The 12,335-nt window shown below is 58.8% G+C and overlaps 1 protein-coding gene across 1 annotated transcript; it reads right to left on the bottom strand.

Annotated features, from left to right (window-relative positions):
• Positions 1-4,295: 4,295 nt before the first annotated feature.
• MSRB1 (methionine sulfoxide reductase B1) lies at positions 4,296-7,293 on the bottom strand. The gene is made up of 4 exons (XM_084271012.1): positions 7,222-7,293; positions 6,506-6,648; positions 6,271-6,385; positions 4,296-5,616 (listed from the first exon to the last, which is right to left on the bottom strand). Exons 1-4 carry the CDS (start codon positions 7,274-7,276, stop codon positions 5,585-5,587), a joined length of 345 nt encoding a protein of 114 aa, XP_084127138.1. The 5' UTR covers positions 7,277-7,293; the 3' UTR covers positions 4,296-5,584.
• Positions 7,294-12,335: the final 5,042 nt, after the last annotated feature.

Below are 12,335 nucleotides of genomic sequence, written 5' to 3'. Positions count from 1 at the left end.
CCAAAGGGCTCTGCCAAGAGCCACACTTCCTATACTGAAGTCTATAAAAGCTGGACATGTAAGCCATGAAGAAAGCACTGTCAGGGTAGGTCAGTGCCAGCCAGTAAATATATAACAGTGGGAACATGAAATATTAATCACTGGTGCATAAAACAATAGGAAAAACCTGCCTTTTGAGGCAGCCATCAATCCTCACTCAGCAGGGAACATCAAGAGACGCTAATATCATACAGGTTCTGCTTAAATATTTGCCTTCCTTAATGCTCACGCAAGAAGCATTTGCTTTGAAGTTGAAAATAGACTGTAAATGTCTTTTGTGTGAGATGAAACATGATAAGACATGAAACCAGGAGGCTAAACTGTAGTTAATCAGGGTGGTTTTACAAGGAACAAATCATTACTGTAGACAGTGAAGTGTATCACTTAAAAGAGTGCACCACGAGGCTCGGCAGGGAGGAGAGCCATGGTCAGGCATCACCTGCCACTGGTGGGATTTCGGGTTGTGGTCCATCAAGGTGGCTGTGGGAGCAGCCATGGTGCTGGACCGATGCTTGCAAAGGGCTGGACTGATGCTGGTGCAGGGCTGGACCGATGGTCACAGGGATGGATGGATGGATGGATGCTGGCGCAGAGCTGGGCTGATGCTGGCACATCCTGGAGCAGCTTCCCCCAGTGGGACCATTCCCAGGGATGGCTGGGATGGCTCATCCAGCTTCACACTAGTGTACAGGGTGTGCAGGAGTGCTGCATGCATCTCTGCTCCAGCATTGCTCTTTTGGAGGCTGACACCAGCTCTGGCTGTGCCTACAGCATGGGATGGGATTTGGGATGGGGGTGATCTGTCCATTCTGTGCAGGCTCCAGGAGAGCCACGCAGAGAAAGCCTCCCTGGAAAACTTGGGATGCTCTTGAGCTGTGGTGGACAGAGCACTTCAGGCATGGGAAGGGCAGCATCACCATTCACCCATGCTGTGTCCTGGCAGAGCCAGCAGCAGCTGCCTAGCACAGGACGTGCCTGCAGTGCACAGCCAGCCTGGGACACATCTCCCCCATCAAAGGTGAAGATCATGATTAGAAGTGATGTGCTCCAGAGCATGAGATAAGACCCCAAAGCAGGCACAGGAGTATGGCTGATTAAGGAATCCTCACAAAGTTGGATCTCAGCAGCCAGAGAAGGGAAAAACAACTAAGAAAGATTTCAAATTTCCTTGGGCTAAACATTTTTCTGGCATGCTCAGACTTGCTCTGAATGTTTCCAGTCATTATCTCCCTAATTAACATGCACCACAAACTGAAAACAAATTTCTCCACCTCATGGCTCTGGGAAGTTCAGCTGGATGGAACGAACTTGAGGAACGAGGGCAGCAGTTGCCCCTTGCCCAGTGAGAGGCATCTCGGGGTGGGAGGCAGCTCAGAATAGGGAGAGGTGAAGTTATCACCAGTGAATGGAGTGAAATAAGGTTTTCATTTTCTCCAGCTATTGCTGGATGTGCAGAGGGACAGGTGAGCTCCCTGGGATGGAGAGGGCGAGGTGGCTGATGGAGAGACACCTCCCCTCCTGACAGCCCCTGTGTCTCAGGGAGATCAGGGGTGTGCAGGGTTTTTTTTTAATCACCATCGCTTCATTTTCCAGAGTTGACACAAATCCAGCTCTGAGCCTTATTGCCCCAAAGGGTTGTCAAACAAACCCTTGCAAGGAAGCTGATGCTCCAGAGTCCATCACCAGGATGGGACCCAGGCACAGCTCAGGGTTTCAGGCAAAAGCACCTATTTGCTGGGACCCGGCTGTGCAAAGGCACCCGAGGCAGGTCCTGCTCCCTGTCCCAAGGGATACCCTGGAAGTGCTGCTCTGAGATCTCCATGCACATTTACAGCCAGATGCATCCTCCTGCCCTCAGCATGCCACCCTGCCCATGGACCAGCTGGCACAAAGGGAGCCCTCAGGCTCAGCTGGAGTGGGAAACACTGTTGATCAAAGGGTTAAATTAAACAAAATGACACAAACTGAAAAGAAGACCCTATCCCTGCAAGGCTGGGCAGCCACTTGAGTCAAAATATCAGGGAAAAGCAGCCGGGTGCAGGCTGAGGACTGCCTGGCCAGCCAGCTCGCTCCTCCCGGTGCTGGCTCCAAGGAATAACAATAATTAGAGCTTCCTAATGCCTCCAGGTCGTTTTCTTTTTCCTTGTGTAACGTAATTTCTATAGGGCTTGTCATCTTTATTAGGAGAATTAATCTAAATCTCGCCATGCTCTGGCCATGCTCACTGGAGCCATCCCGAGGAGGGTCAAAGAGGCAGGGGCTCTTCATGGCATGCAAATTAAAAAAAAAAATGTCAAAAAGAATTAAAAAGGGAGGTCAGCTGGAGGCTACAGCAGAGGAAATTAATGATTTTTCAAACAACCAGGGAAGTTTGTGTTGGCCTGGTAACCGTAATTCAATTTCTGTCACTAAAGTCACGCTGCTGATGTGGGGCTGCTTTTGCCCAACTAAGCAAAATCCTCTTATTAAATCAGAATCGTCATTAGTGTAATAATAAAATGAGGATGAATGGCAGAGGGGAAGGACTGGCCGCAGCCCAGGAGGCGCTGGGGATGCCCGGTGCTGCAGAGCGAGGGAAGGACTGAGCGGGTTTCCTCCCACCCCGAGCATCCCCAGCTGTCTGGGGAAGGATGAGGGACCCCACGGTGCCCAGGATGGTTAAGGGTGCTCAGCCGAGCGGGGAAGGGGCGGGTTGGGGATGGGATCTGCCCTGCAGCAGCACCAGGCGCTGCCGGGAGCCCTCCAGGTCTTTAATACCCCTGCCCAAATCCCGGCTCCGGCCAGGTTTCCAGGGAAACGTCCCATCCCTTTTTGAACCACCGTGAGATGTTTTGGCTCCGGGTATTTTTTTCCTTCTCCTCGCTGCAAGGGTAGAACCTCAGGAAGGCAAAGATACAGCCGTGCCCACCGCAGCCTCCTCCTTCCCTCCCCGCAACGCCTGGGGAAGGGTTAGGAAAAGCACTCGCACCCTCCCGTGTCCGCGTCCGCGAACTGCAAGGCAGCGTGGCAGGGGGGCCGGGTCCCCCTTCCGCAGCCCACCGCAGCCCACGGGTGGGAGGAATCATCGCCAGCCCCTCGATACTGGCATTCCCAAGGAGGTTTCCTTCCACTGCAGCATTTTGGGGAAAACACCCCCAAAAATCCCTTCCTTCCCAGTGCTGTGGGAGCGGGAGGTATCCCGGGGCACGGATCCCAGGGATGGAGGGATGGATGGATGGATGGATGGATGGATGGATGGATGGATGGATGGATGGATGGATGGATGGTCGGTCCCACAGTGCTCCGGGGTGGGAAGCAAAGGGGCAGCTCAGACTTTCCCGGGCTGGGGGGGAAGTCACTGGACCAGGGGCAAAGCAGCAGATCAGAGGATTAATCGGTTGAAAAGCAGCTTGGACCTTCAGGCTGGAGCCCGATTAGCAATTGGAGCCAGAGGTCATCCCACACATGGGGAAGGTGGTGGGGGCGATGCCATGGGGCTTGAGCCAGCAGCAGGGAGGGAGGGAGACGTGGTGCTGGCTCCTGTGCTCCAGAGCAGACTTTACCCCTTGGGGGAGGGAGTTGGAGTCTTGGCAAAGCCCAGATCAAGTCTCCAGCCTCCATGACCCCAGTATCCAACCCTGCCAAGGTAAAGAGACCTCCAGGAGACAGGGAAGGGTTGTAGCTTCCAGCCTTGCAGGCAGCTTTTTGCAGGGAAACTATCACAAGATGCTGCTAAAACTCTCATCCCCTCTGCCCAGAAAATCCTTCCAGCCCAGAAAGTACCAAGAACACACTATGGAACAAGCCAAAACCAGCTTCAGTTGGGCAAAAACACTAACTGGAGTGAAAAGGAAACCTTCCCCCATGAGAGCTTTGACCCTAGGGATGCCCAAAGGCCTCTGATGCATCAGCACCCCCCTTCCACGTGGCAAAACCTCATGTAACAGCAACAGATTCAGGATAAAAACCACACACATTGACCTCAGACCAACCCTTGAGGTTGCAAGACCACGCTGGATGCGAGGCAGCACGTGCAGACCCCAAACCTTGGGTCATGGGGTCTGCTGCTGGGGACAGAGACTCCAGCTGAAATCTGCTCTCAGCCTTTTGGCCAGGGCTTCATACCTCCATTCGTGCCTCCTCAGGTGCATCCCACCGCTGGAACAGCATCCTCTGCCTCACAACCAACACTGGGCAAACCGGGCAGAGAAGGAATCCCATGGCAGATGCACCAGGGTGCTATCACCAGTGCTGCTTCTTTTTTAAAAAGAAAGAGGTTATTTCTCTGACACAGTGAATCAGTGCTTTATTTTCAGTACTGAGAGAGGTACAAGACCAGCAGTGAGCTCCAGGTAAGGAGCTGGAGCGTTGCACTTTCTACCAGTGCCCTGTAACAGTGGGACTGAGGCAAAACACAGGCAGAGAAAAGCCTCCAACACGCCCCTGGTGCTGCACCCTAACAGCCCCAGCAGCGCAGCCCCACTGAACCGTTCACACCTTGCACCAGAGCTGCACCCCCAGACCCACAAAAGGCCTTGAAAAATCCCAGTGTGTTGATTTCAAAGAGGAGGATTTGGTTTCTGGCCAGGGAGGGAAGGCCACGAATCAGATGCTGAATTAAGGAGCAATCAGTGTTGCAGCCCTCCTGAGTGCAGAGGGAATGCAGATGTGATTCCTAAAGCCTGAGTTGTGCCAAGTGCAGCCCATGAGACTGACCCTGGCCTCCCCTGCACTGCTGCACAGCAAGGAGGAATCGTGAGTGCCCCTGGGGTCTATAGCACAGTGATAATCCTGGTGTAAGGCCAAGTCAGGATCAAGCCCAGAGGACACAAGAAATCTACAACTGTGTGCAAGATGGGTCAGGGGGTAAAATACCTGGATGCTGTCTAGTGGGATCATAAACTCATCCTTACCCCAGCCCCCGGGAAGGGTTTATATAGGGCAATTCATACCATGATCCCAGCCCAGAATAGCACCAGAGATTAACCCAGATTCTGACCTCTGCTAATCCAGCGTTACTCCCTGGAAATGCCAGCAGGGTAACTCTGGATTGCATCGGTGTCACGTCAGAACCAGCCCCTCCTGGCTGTGATCCAGAGCATCCCAGCTTGACTGACGTCAAGAGTGATACCTGCCCAGAGCTCAGCAGAGGCAGGACCACGGGCACGCATGCTGCTCTCATGGGCCAAACCCAGCAGAGGTGAGGGTGCTGGGGAGAAGAGGTGGCTGGGGAGGAGGTAATAGTGGGTAAAATGAATAGCTGTAGCCTTTGCATCACTCCAACTCATGTGAAACACCCACGGGCACAGGTCATACAACCTGCCACCCACCCCACAAGCACAGAGCTTCAGCAACCCCCTTTCTCCCCTCACCATCCCTCTGCTCCTCCCAGCATCCCGAATCAGAGCAGCACCAAGAGGGAACCAGTCCAGGGAAACCAGGAGTTTCTTCAGGGGTTTCTCTTGCTCCTGGTGCCCCCTTGACTGGGGCTGGGGGTGAGGAGGGAGCACCCAAGCTGTGAAGACAGGGTCAGCCAAAGAGCAGCGTGCCAAGTAGAGCAGCTCGCTTATTTCTCCTTCAGGTCATTGTCTGCTTTGCCTGAAAAAAGGGGAGAGGGAAAATCAGGGCCCATGTTTCTTGCTGCAGAACCCCCCCTACCCCGTTTACATGGTTATTTTGCTACACGCAGCCTCTCGGGCACTGCAGGCTGAGAAGCAGGATAGCAAGTCCTGGCTGGGGACAGCAGCCTCCCAAAGGCTTCTTCTGGCTCTGGGGAAGCAAACAGCAGGATAACCCCAATGCCAAGAAGCCCTGCCCTTCCCCACAGACCCACTGCCTACTTGTAGGGCAGCTGCAGTACCCAGAGCTCCCACCTGACTCCTCAGAGGAGTGAACCAGTGGACTCTCCCAGCCTCATTTTTGCCACCACAGGAGCTCCCTGCTCTTATTTGCACCAGCAGCAGAAAAGCCCCAACGCTCAGCCATCCCTCAGACACACGGAGAGCTGAGGATGCATCCAGGAGCTCCAGCACACACTGTGGGAGGTCAGGGAGCCCCCGCTGAGCCACCAGCTGAGCTGAGCCGACTGAGGCATGTGAGATTTGCTGAGGATGCGAGTGGCTCCTTGGCTTATCTGAACAGCCAGCTGGGCCCAGAAGAAAGCAGTGCATCACACCCAGCGTGGCCTGGCCATCAGCAGCCTCCCCGAAATCACTACGTGGGCTGAAGGAGCTGCCAAGCTGCTGCCTTTACCTTTCGGGAGGAATTTCAGCGAGCTGCTGAATATTCAGAAGCGGGACTGCCCCCTCTTGGGCCCGTCGTTGAGGAACTCATGGCCCAGCCCGTTGCCACACTTGCCACATGACACCTAGAAAGGCAGGGAGAGAGTTCAGCAGCAAGGGGGGGGGGGGGTCTTGCTCGGCAGAGAGGCTTGCGGTGGGGTGGCAGGGGGGGTGTTGCCCCTTCCCAAGCATTTCAGAAGCGGCACCTTTAAAGCCCCCGGCCGCTCCTTGCGCTTGGACACGCTGTCCTCCCGCAGGGTCTCGGTGAAGGCCGGCCAGGGGGATGAGTGCTCGTACTTGGCGCGGCTGGAGAAGAGCTCGTGGCCGCACTTGGCACACACGTAGATGCCTGGGGAGAGACAGGGGGGCAGAGGGGTGTCAGTGCTGGGGGGGGGGGGGGCAACCCCCCTGGCCCCGCTCTCCGGCTGGCTCCCAGCAGTAATTGCCAACGATGGGAAGGGGGTGGGGGGGGGGTGGGGGGTGGGGAGAGACGTCATCAGGGTGGCATGGGACACTCGTGATGGACTTTGCCCGCGTGGGCCATAGGGCAGGGCGTGCATCCCCAGAGGGACTCCTCCGCAGGGCGGGTCGCCTCCAAGGGACCCCCCGCCCTCCGCGCCCCGTTTTTGTAGGCAGCATCCTCCCGCCCCGGCCCCATGGCGGGGATCCCCTGACAAGGACCCCGGAGAGGGGACCCGCAGCCCGGTGCCCACGGGTGGAGGATGCCCCACGGGAAGGACGCACACACACACTCCCCCCTACCCCGGGGACCTCCGCCGATGCGGAAGACACCCCCAGCGACCCTCCACCCCCCCCCTTCCTCCCCCCAGCCCCACGGGCGGGATCCCCCCGACCCCACAGTGAACGTACAGACCCCACGGGGAGCCCCCCCCGCCTCCGCCACCTCCCCGGCCCCGCTCACCCGGCTGGAAGTGGTCCTTGAACACCTCGCCCCCGAAGAAGGAGCAGAAAGACATGGCTGCGCCCGCCGCCCCGGCCCGGTTCCGCTCGCCCCAGCCCCGCCCCGGCCCCGCCTCGGCCCCGCCCCTCCGCCGCGGCAGCCCCGCGCCGCCACCGGCAAGGGGCGCTGTGGGTCAGCCGGTACCGGCGGGGTCCCGGTGCCCGAGGATGGGGGGGGCTCGCTCCGCCCCGCGCCCCCCGCCATGGCAAACCCCGGGCGGGGCCCCGCAGCTACCGCGAAGTCCCGTCCCCCCCCCCCCCCCGCCCCAGCCTGGGTGAGGAGGGGCGGTGGGTGCCCCCCCGCCGGGCTGCGGGCGGGGGGATGCGCGGGGGGATGCGCGGGGCGGTGCGGAGCTGCGCGGGGCGGGGACCCGGCACGGTCCTGCGGATGCTTCGGCACCGCCGGCTGGAGCGGGGCGAGCTCCAGCCCGGCACCGGTCATCAGCCTGGCAGCGGGAGCAGGACGGACCCCCCGCCTCCATCACCGGCACCCGCTCTTGGCACCAGCACCGGCAACCACCCCCCGATCCCGGCACTGATATCAGTCCTCGGATCCCGGCACCGGGACCGGCCGGCCTTCTTCTGCCCCGGCACCGGCTCTTCTTTCCCGGCACAGTGTCCGGTCCTTCTCCGGCACCGGGACCGATCCTCCTGTTCCCCTCCCCCCGGCACCGGGACTGGTTCTCCCCCCGACTAGCCCGTATCCCCGGCGGCACCGGGACCGCGCATTCTTCTTCAGCACCAGGACCGATCGACCCTTTCCCGGCGGCACCGGGATCTCCCTCCTGGCCCAGGTACCGGCGCTGCGGGAGCAGGAGACCCGCGGGGAGGGCGCAGGGGCCGGGGCAGCCCCAGTCCCGCCAGCAGCTCTGGGTGATGGAGGTCGGGCAGCTCTTGGGACGAGCTGGGGGCTCCCCCACCGCGAACGCATCGCTGTCTCTCAGAGGATGGGGTGCGGGCACAGGGACCACCCATCCCACTGCCCCAGGAGCGCAGAGCCAAGGGTCACCCGTGGGGAGGGTCCCCGCAGAGACCAGCGCAGGAAGGCAATGGGGGTCTGGGTTGTGACCCTCCATGGGCTGCACAGGGCTCCCGGAGGAGGAGGAGGCAGTAGCCCAGCATGCTGCAAGGTAAGGGGCTTTGAAGGTGAACCGCAGGCAGCCGGCTCCTTGGCAGGCTCTGGGAGGCGATGAGCTGTGTGCAGCTTCCTTTTCATTCCAAAAAACAGGCAGCGCAAGTCTCCCCTCGTTTCATCAGAGGACCCTTGGATGAGTCCTCATCCGGTGGGTGCTTATGGATCGCCCCTTCCTTGGTGCTGAAAAGCCGTCGCCCTTCGGACAGAACCAGGGACTGTCCCAAGGAGCCGGCCCTGCAGCCGGAGCCCTGCAGCCCGCAGCAAAGCGCTTGGATGGCTCCCTGCTTCCTAATGCCAACGGACGTGCCCATCAGCCAGGAGCTCACCCTGGGGCTGTGCCCCGCTGTGGAAGCCCCTGCGTGGGGCCAGCGCTGGCGGTGCTCCTGCCCGCTGGATGCTGCCGGTTTGAATTAGGTCAGGCTTTCATCTCGGGCGGGCTGAGATCCCCGCTCCAGCCCCAGGGATTGATGATTTGTGGCAGGCGCCCGGGCAGGGGGGGACGAGGCGCTCGCTGCAGCACCCGTGGGGGTTACGGTGAGCCGAGGACGCGCCGTGTCGCCGTGCAGAGAACGGGCGATGCGCTGGTTGGAAAGCACCTTGGTTTATGGTCTGCAGAGATCAGGGGAGCAGGTTGTAGGAAAGGCTCCAGAGAGACTCAAGGATGCGTACGCCTTCGGGGCGCAGATTTTCATACAGTGGAAGAAGCCACAGCAGCTTCTGGGACCCTGTGTCTCAGCAGCATTGTCCACCCAGACACCTGCCGCTGACTAGGAAGCCTTTGGAGAAGGTGAAGCGGTGCCTGTGCCAGCGACAGAGATGGATGAACCGGCCAGGTCCTTCCCTAGGGCTGTGTCCTGCTGAAACCAGAGCGGAGAGCTCTGCTGTGAGCTGCAGTGGCTGTGCCATGAGTGACACAAAGGTCCTGGGATGAGCAGGCTCCTTCGCTCTGTGATGGCCACCCCAAGTTAGTGGCTGCTCTTGGCAGTGGCAGCAGCCTCTGTGTAGGGAGAGGCAGACAGAGGGTGGGGACAGCTGAGCCATGGGGGTGAAGCGAAGCCTGTAGTGATGGAAAGATTGAGCTCAACTCTGGGACAAAATGGGGTGGCAGAGAGGCTCTGGGAGTGGGGGACCAGGGCAGGTGCTGGGGCTGAGTGCTGAAGTTGGCTGGCTCTGAGCATCCCAGCAGGCAGAGCCACCCCGGAGCAATCCCTGCAGTGCCGAAGCCTACCCAGCTGCTCACTCCCCCAGCAGCATGAAATCCACTCCAGTATCCACCAGTAAACCCCTCTGAGAAGGAGCAATGTGTTGTGGAAGCAGGAGTTGAAGATGGAGCTGGGATCCCGCTCTGCCCAAAGTTATGTCTCGAGGCTGCAGCGAGACTTTCCCCCAAGCCCCGTGCTCCTCACTCACAGGCTAACTCAGAGAGCTCTCCAGTTACAGCACTAATAACCACAGCAATTTGGTTCCTGTAGTGGTATATTGTGGAGCTAATTAGATGAGGGATTTCCAGCTCGTTTGGCTGAGTGACGAAAGCCTCCTCTGTGCCCAGGCAGAGCTGTGCCACCATCCCCGCCAGCAGCGCCAGCCCCCCGCCCCCAGCCACCGGCACCCCTAATTAACTGGAGAAGGCTGCTGGAAATTAATAGTGCAATTAAGTCTCCCTGATTTCACAACAAAAGCAAACTGCAGCTGGGCAGTGCCCACCTGGGAGCAAGCAGCCCAGGGCACCGATCCCCGTCCTGATGTGGGGAAACAGCCTCCTTCCACGTGGTTTGGAACTATTGCACCCTGGGGTTCAGGGAGCACCACGCCATGCCATGCCAAGGAGGCTCCTGCTTCCTTGGGCAGCTAAAGGGAGCATTTTGGGGGGAGTTGCTTGAAGACACCAGCCCAGTCCAGGCTGCAGCTTGTCTCTGTGTCAGGTCAAGTCCAAGACTTGAACTTGAACCAGAGCTTAAAGTAAGGAGCAGGAATTCGGAGCCTTGGTCCAGCATAGAGGCTGATGTTTATGGGTTCAGTGGTTGAAGAGCAGCGAGGGGGGTCGGCACTCATGTGGGATCTTGTGTCCCTGCCCAGCTCTCAAGGCTTTGCAGAGGAGCGACCTTCCCAGGGTGAGGGTCCCAAGCACCAAGTCTGAAGCCGCTGCCATGCCCATGCGTCCATCACCCAGCTGTGCCCACCCAGATACCCCCAGCGCTTGATGAAAATACTTACAAGGGCCTTCATATTCAACTTACCCTGTAAAGAGCAAAGAGATGCCCCCCCACCACATGCCCCTGTGGTCACAGGCTGGGGACAAGCCCTGGGCTGGAAGGTGGTTTAGCATCAGCATGGAGGAGCCAGCTCCAGGGGCACCTCTGGGCTCAGTATTTTCTCCCTGAAGCCTGAGCCAGCAGCAAAGCCTTTACCAGGCTGCTCTATGAGGACCCTCCATCTCATGGTGCTGTTGATCCAGCCGTGGCACCCAGCAGGGTCCTGTCCCAGTGCTCCCCACCCTCCCAGGCACCCACACACCCGGAGATGGCTGCCTTTCAGCAGCGTGTCTGTAGCCCCCGCTGTACTTGACGTCCCTGCCAGATGAAAACTCCCATACAAACCCAGGCTATTATTATCTCCGTCTTCCACCGTGCTAATGGTCTCTCAGGAAACAGACGTCTTTTTCTTCTTTTTTTCTTTTTTTTTTTAGTTTTTAAAACCCACAGATACCAGCACAGCAGTAACAAGAACCCAGGCACAGTGGGGCACCAACCCCTCACCCAGCACAGGGGAGTCCACACCCCCCTAACCCAGTGGAGAGGAGGAGGAGCAGCAGCAGGGCAGCATCAGCCGAAGACCATCCCCAGGGCTTTCTGGTAGGCACAGCTGAGGGCTGGGATGGGACAGGGGCAGCACTGGGGGATGGCTGTGGCATTGTGAGACCTGCATGATGAGGGGTAAGTGGGGGTCCTGGCTGCCCCCCACCTGCCATACATGGGTGGGAGGTGTTGGGGAAGGGGTCCCATCTCAGGCCCAGCTCCACTGCTCATCTTCCTCCTGTTGCTTCCCGTTTCTGGACCGGTCCATCTGCTGGAGGGTGCCGGCAGTTCTGGCAGCGCTGCCCACGGGCTGGGTGGTGCCAGCCCCACAGCCAAGGTTTCTGCTGGGTGCTGGGTACCACCGGGGTGAACCGTCGATTATTTGGGGATAACAAGTGGCTCCTGTTAATCAGAAGCAAAGCAAAAGCCACGAAGCAGCAGATTATATAAACGGCGCCGGAGGCAGCTGCCGCACAGCCTGTAATTAATTCGTGGCAGTGAAGTGCTTTGAAGATCCAGGGCGACGCCGATGCGGCTGTAAGGCAGCCCCAGGGGCAGCACCCACTGGCAGCAGGGTCCCGCTCAGCCCTGGCTCCCCACAGGACGGTGTCCCTGCTCCTACTGCAGGGATGCTGCGAGGGGACCAGGCACTGGCAGAGCCTGAGCACCCCACAAACCCACAGGGTGCTGGGTTCAGCCCTGCAGCGGCCCTGCAGAGGAGCCATCCTGCAGCCTCTATCCTCCCTCCCAAAATCACACACAGGGAACAGAGCTGGCACTGTTGCTTTGGCAGGAGTGCAGCAATGGAGGGGTCATGGTGGCCACTGAGGGCAGGACGACACTTTGCCACAGCCAGGACCACCCTCAGGGCTGCAGAAACTTTACATGTTAGGAAAACTTCTGTGCCTTGCCAGGAAAGCCAGAATTTACCGACCCCCCCACTTCAGGAGCATCCTCCTGCTGAGCTGGGGCTGGTTTCTTCTCAGGTTTATGCAATGCATTAAGCTAGGGCCAAACCACTGCGGGGTCAGTGAGAGACATTCAGAGCAGTCCGAGCCCTGCCCGCTGGCATTGCATCCCCCCTCACAGCCCCTGCACTTCCACTGGGACCAGTACAGCGTCTTGATGAGGGAAAATCCCCCTTGT

The sequence above is a fragment of the Gallinula chloropus genome (assembly GCF_964237585.1).
Source record: "Gallinula chloropus genome assembly, chromosome: 15".
Classification (NCBI taxonomy): Eukaryota; Metazoa; Chordata; class Aves; order Gruiformes; family Rallidae; genus Gallinula; species Gallinula chloropus.
This window is presented reverse-complemented; position numbering and strand designations above follow the sequence as displayed.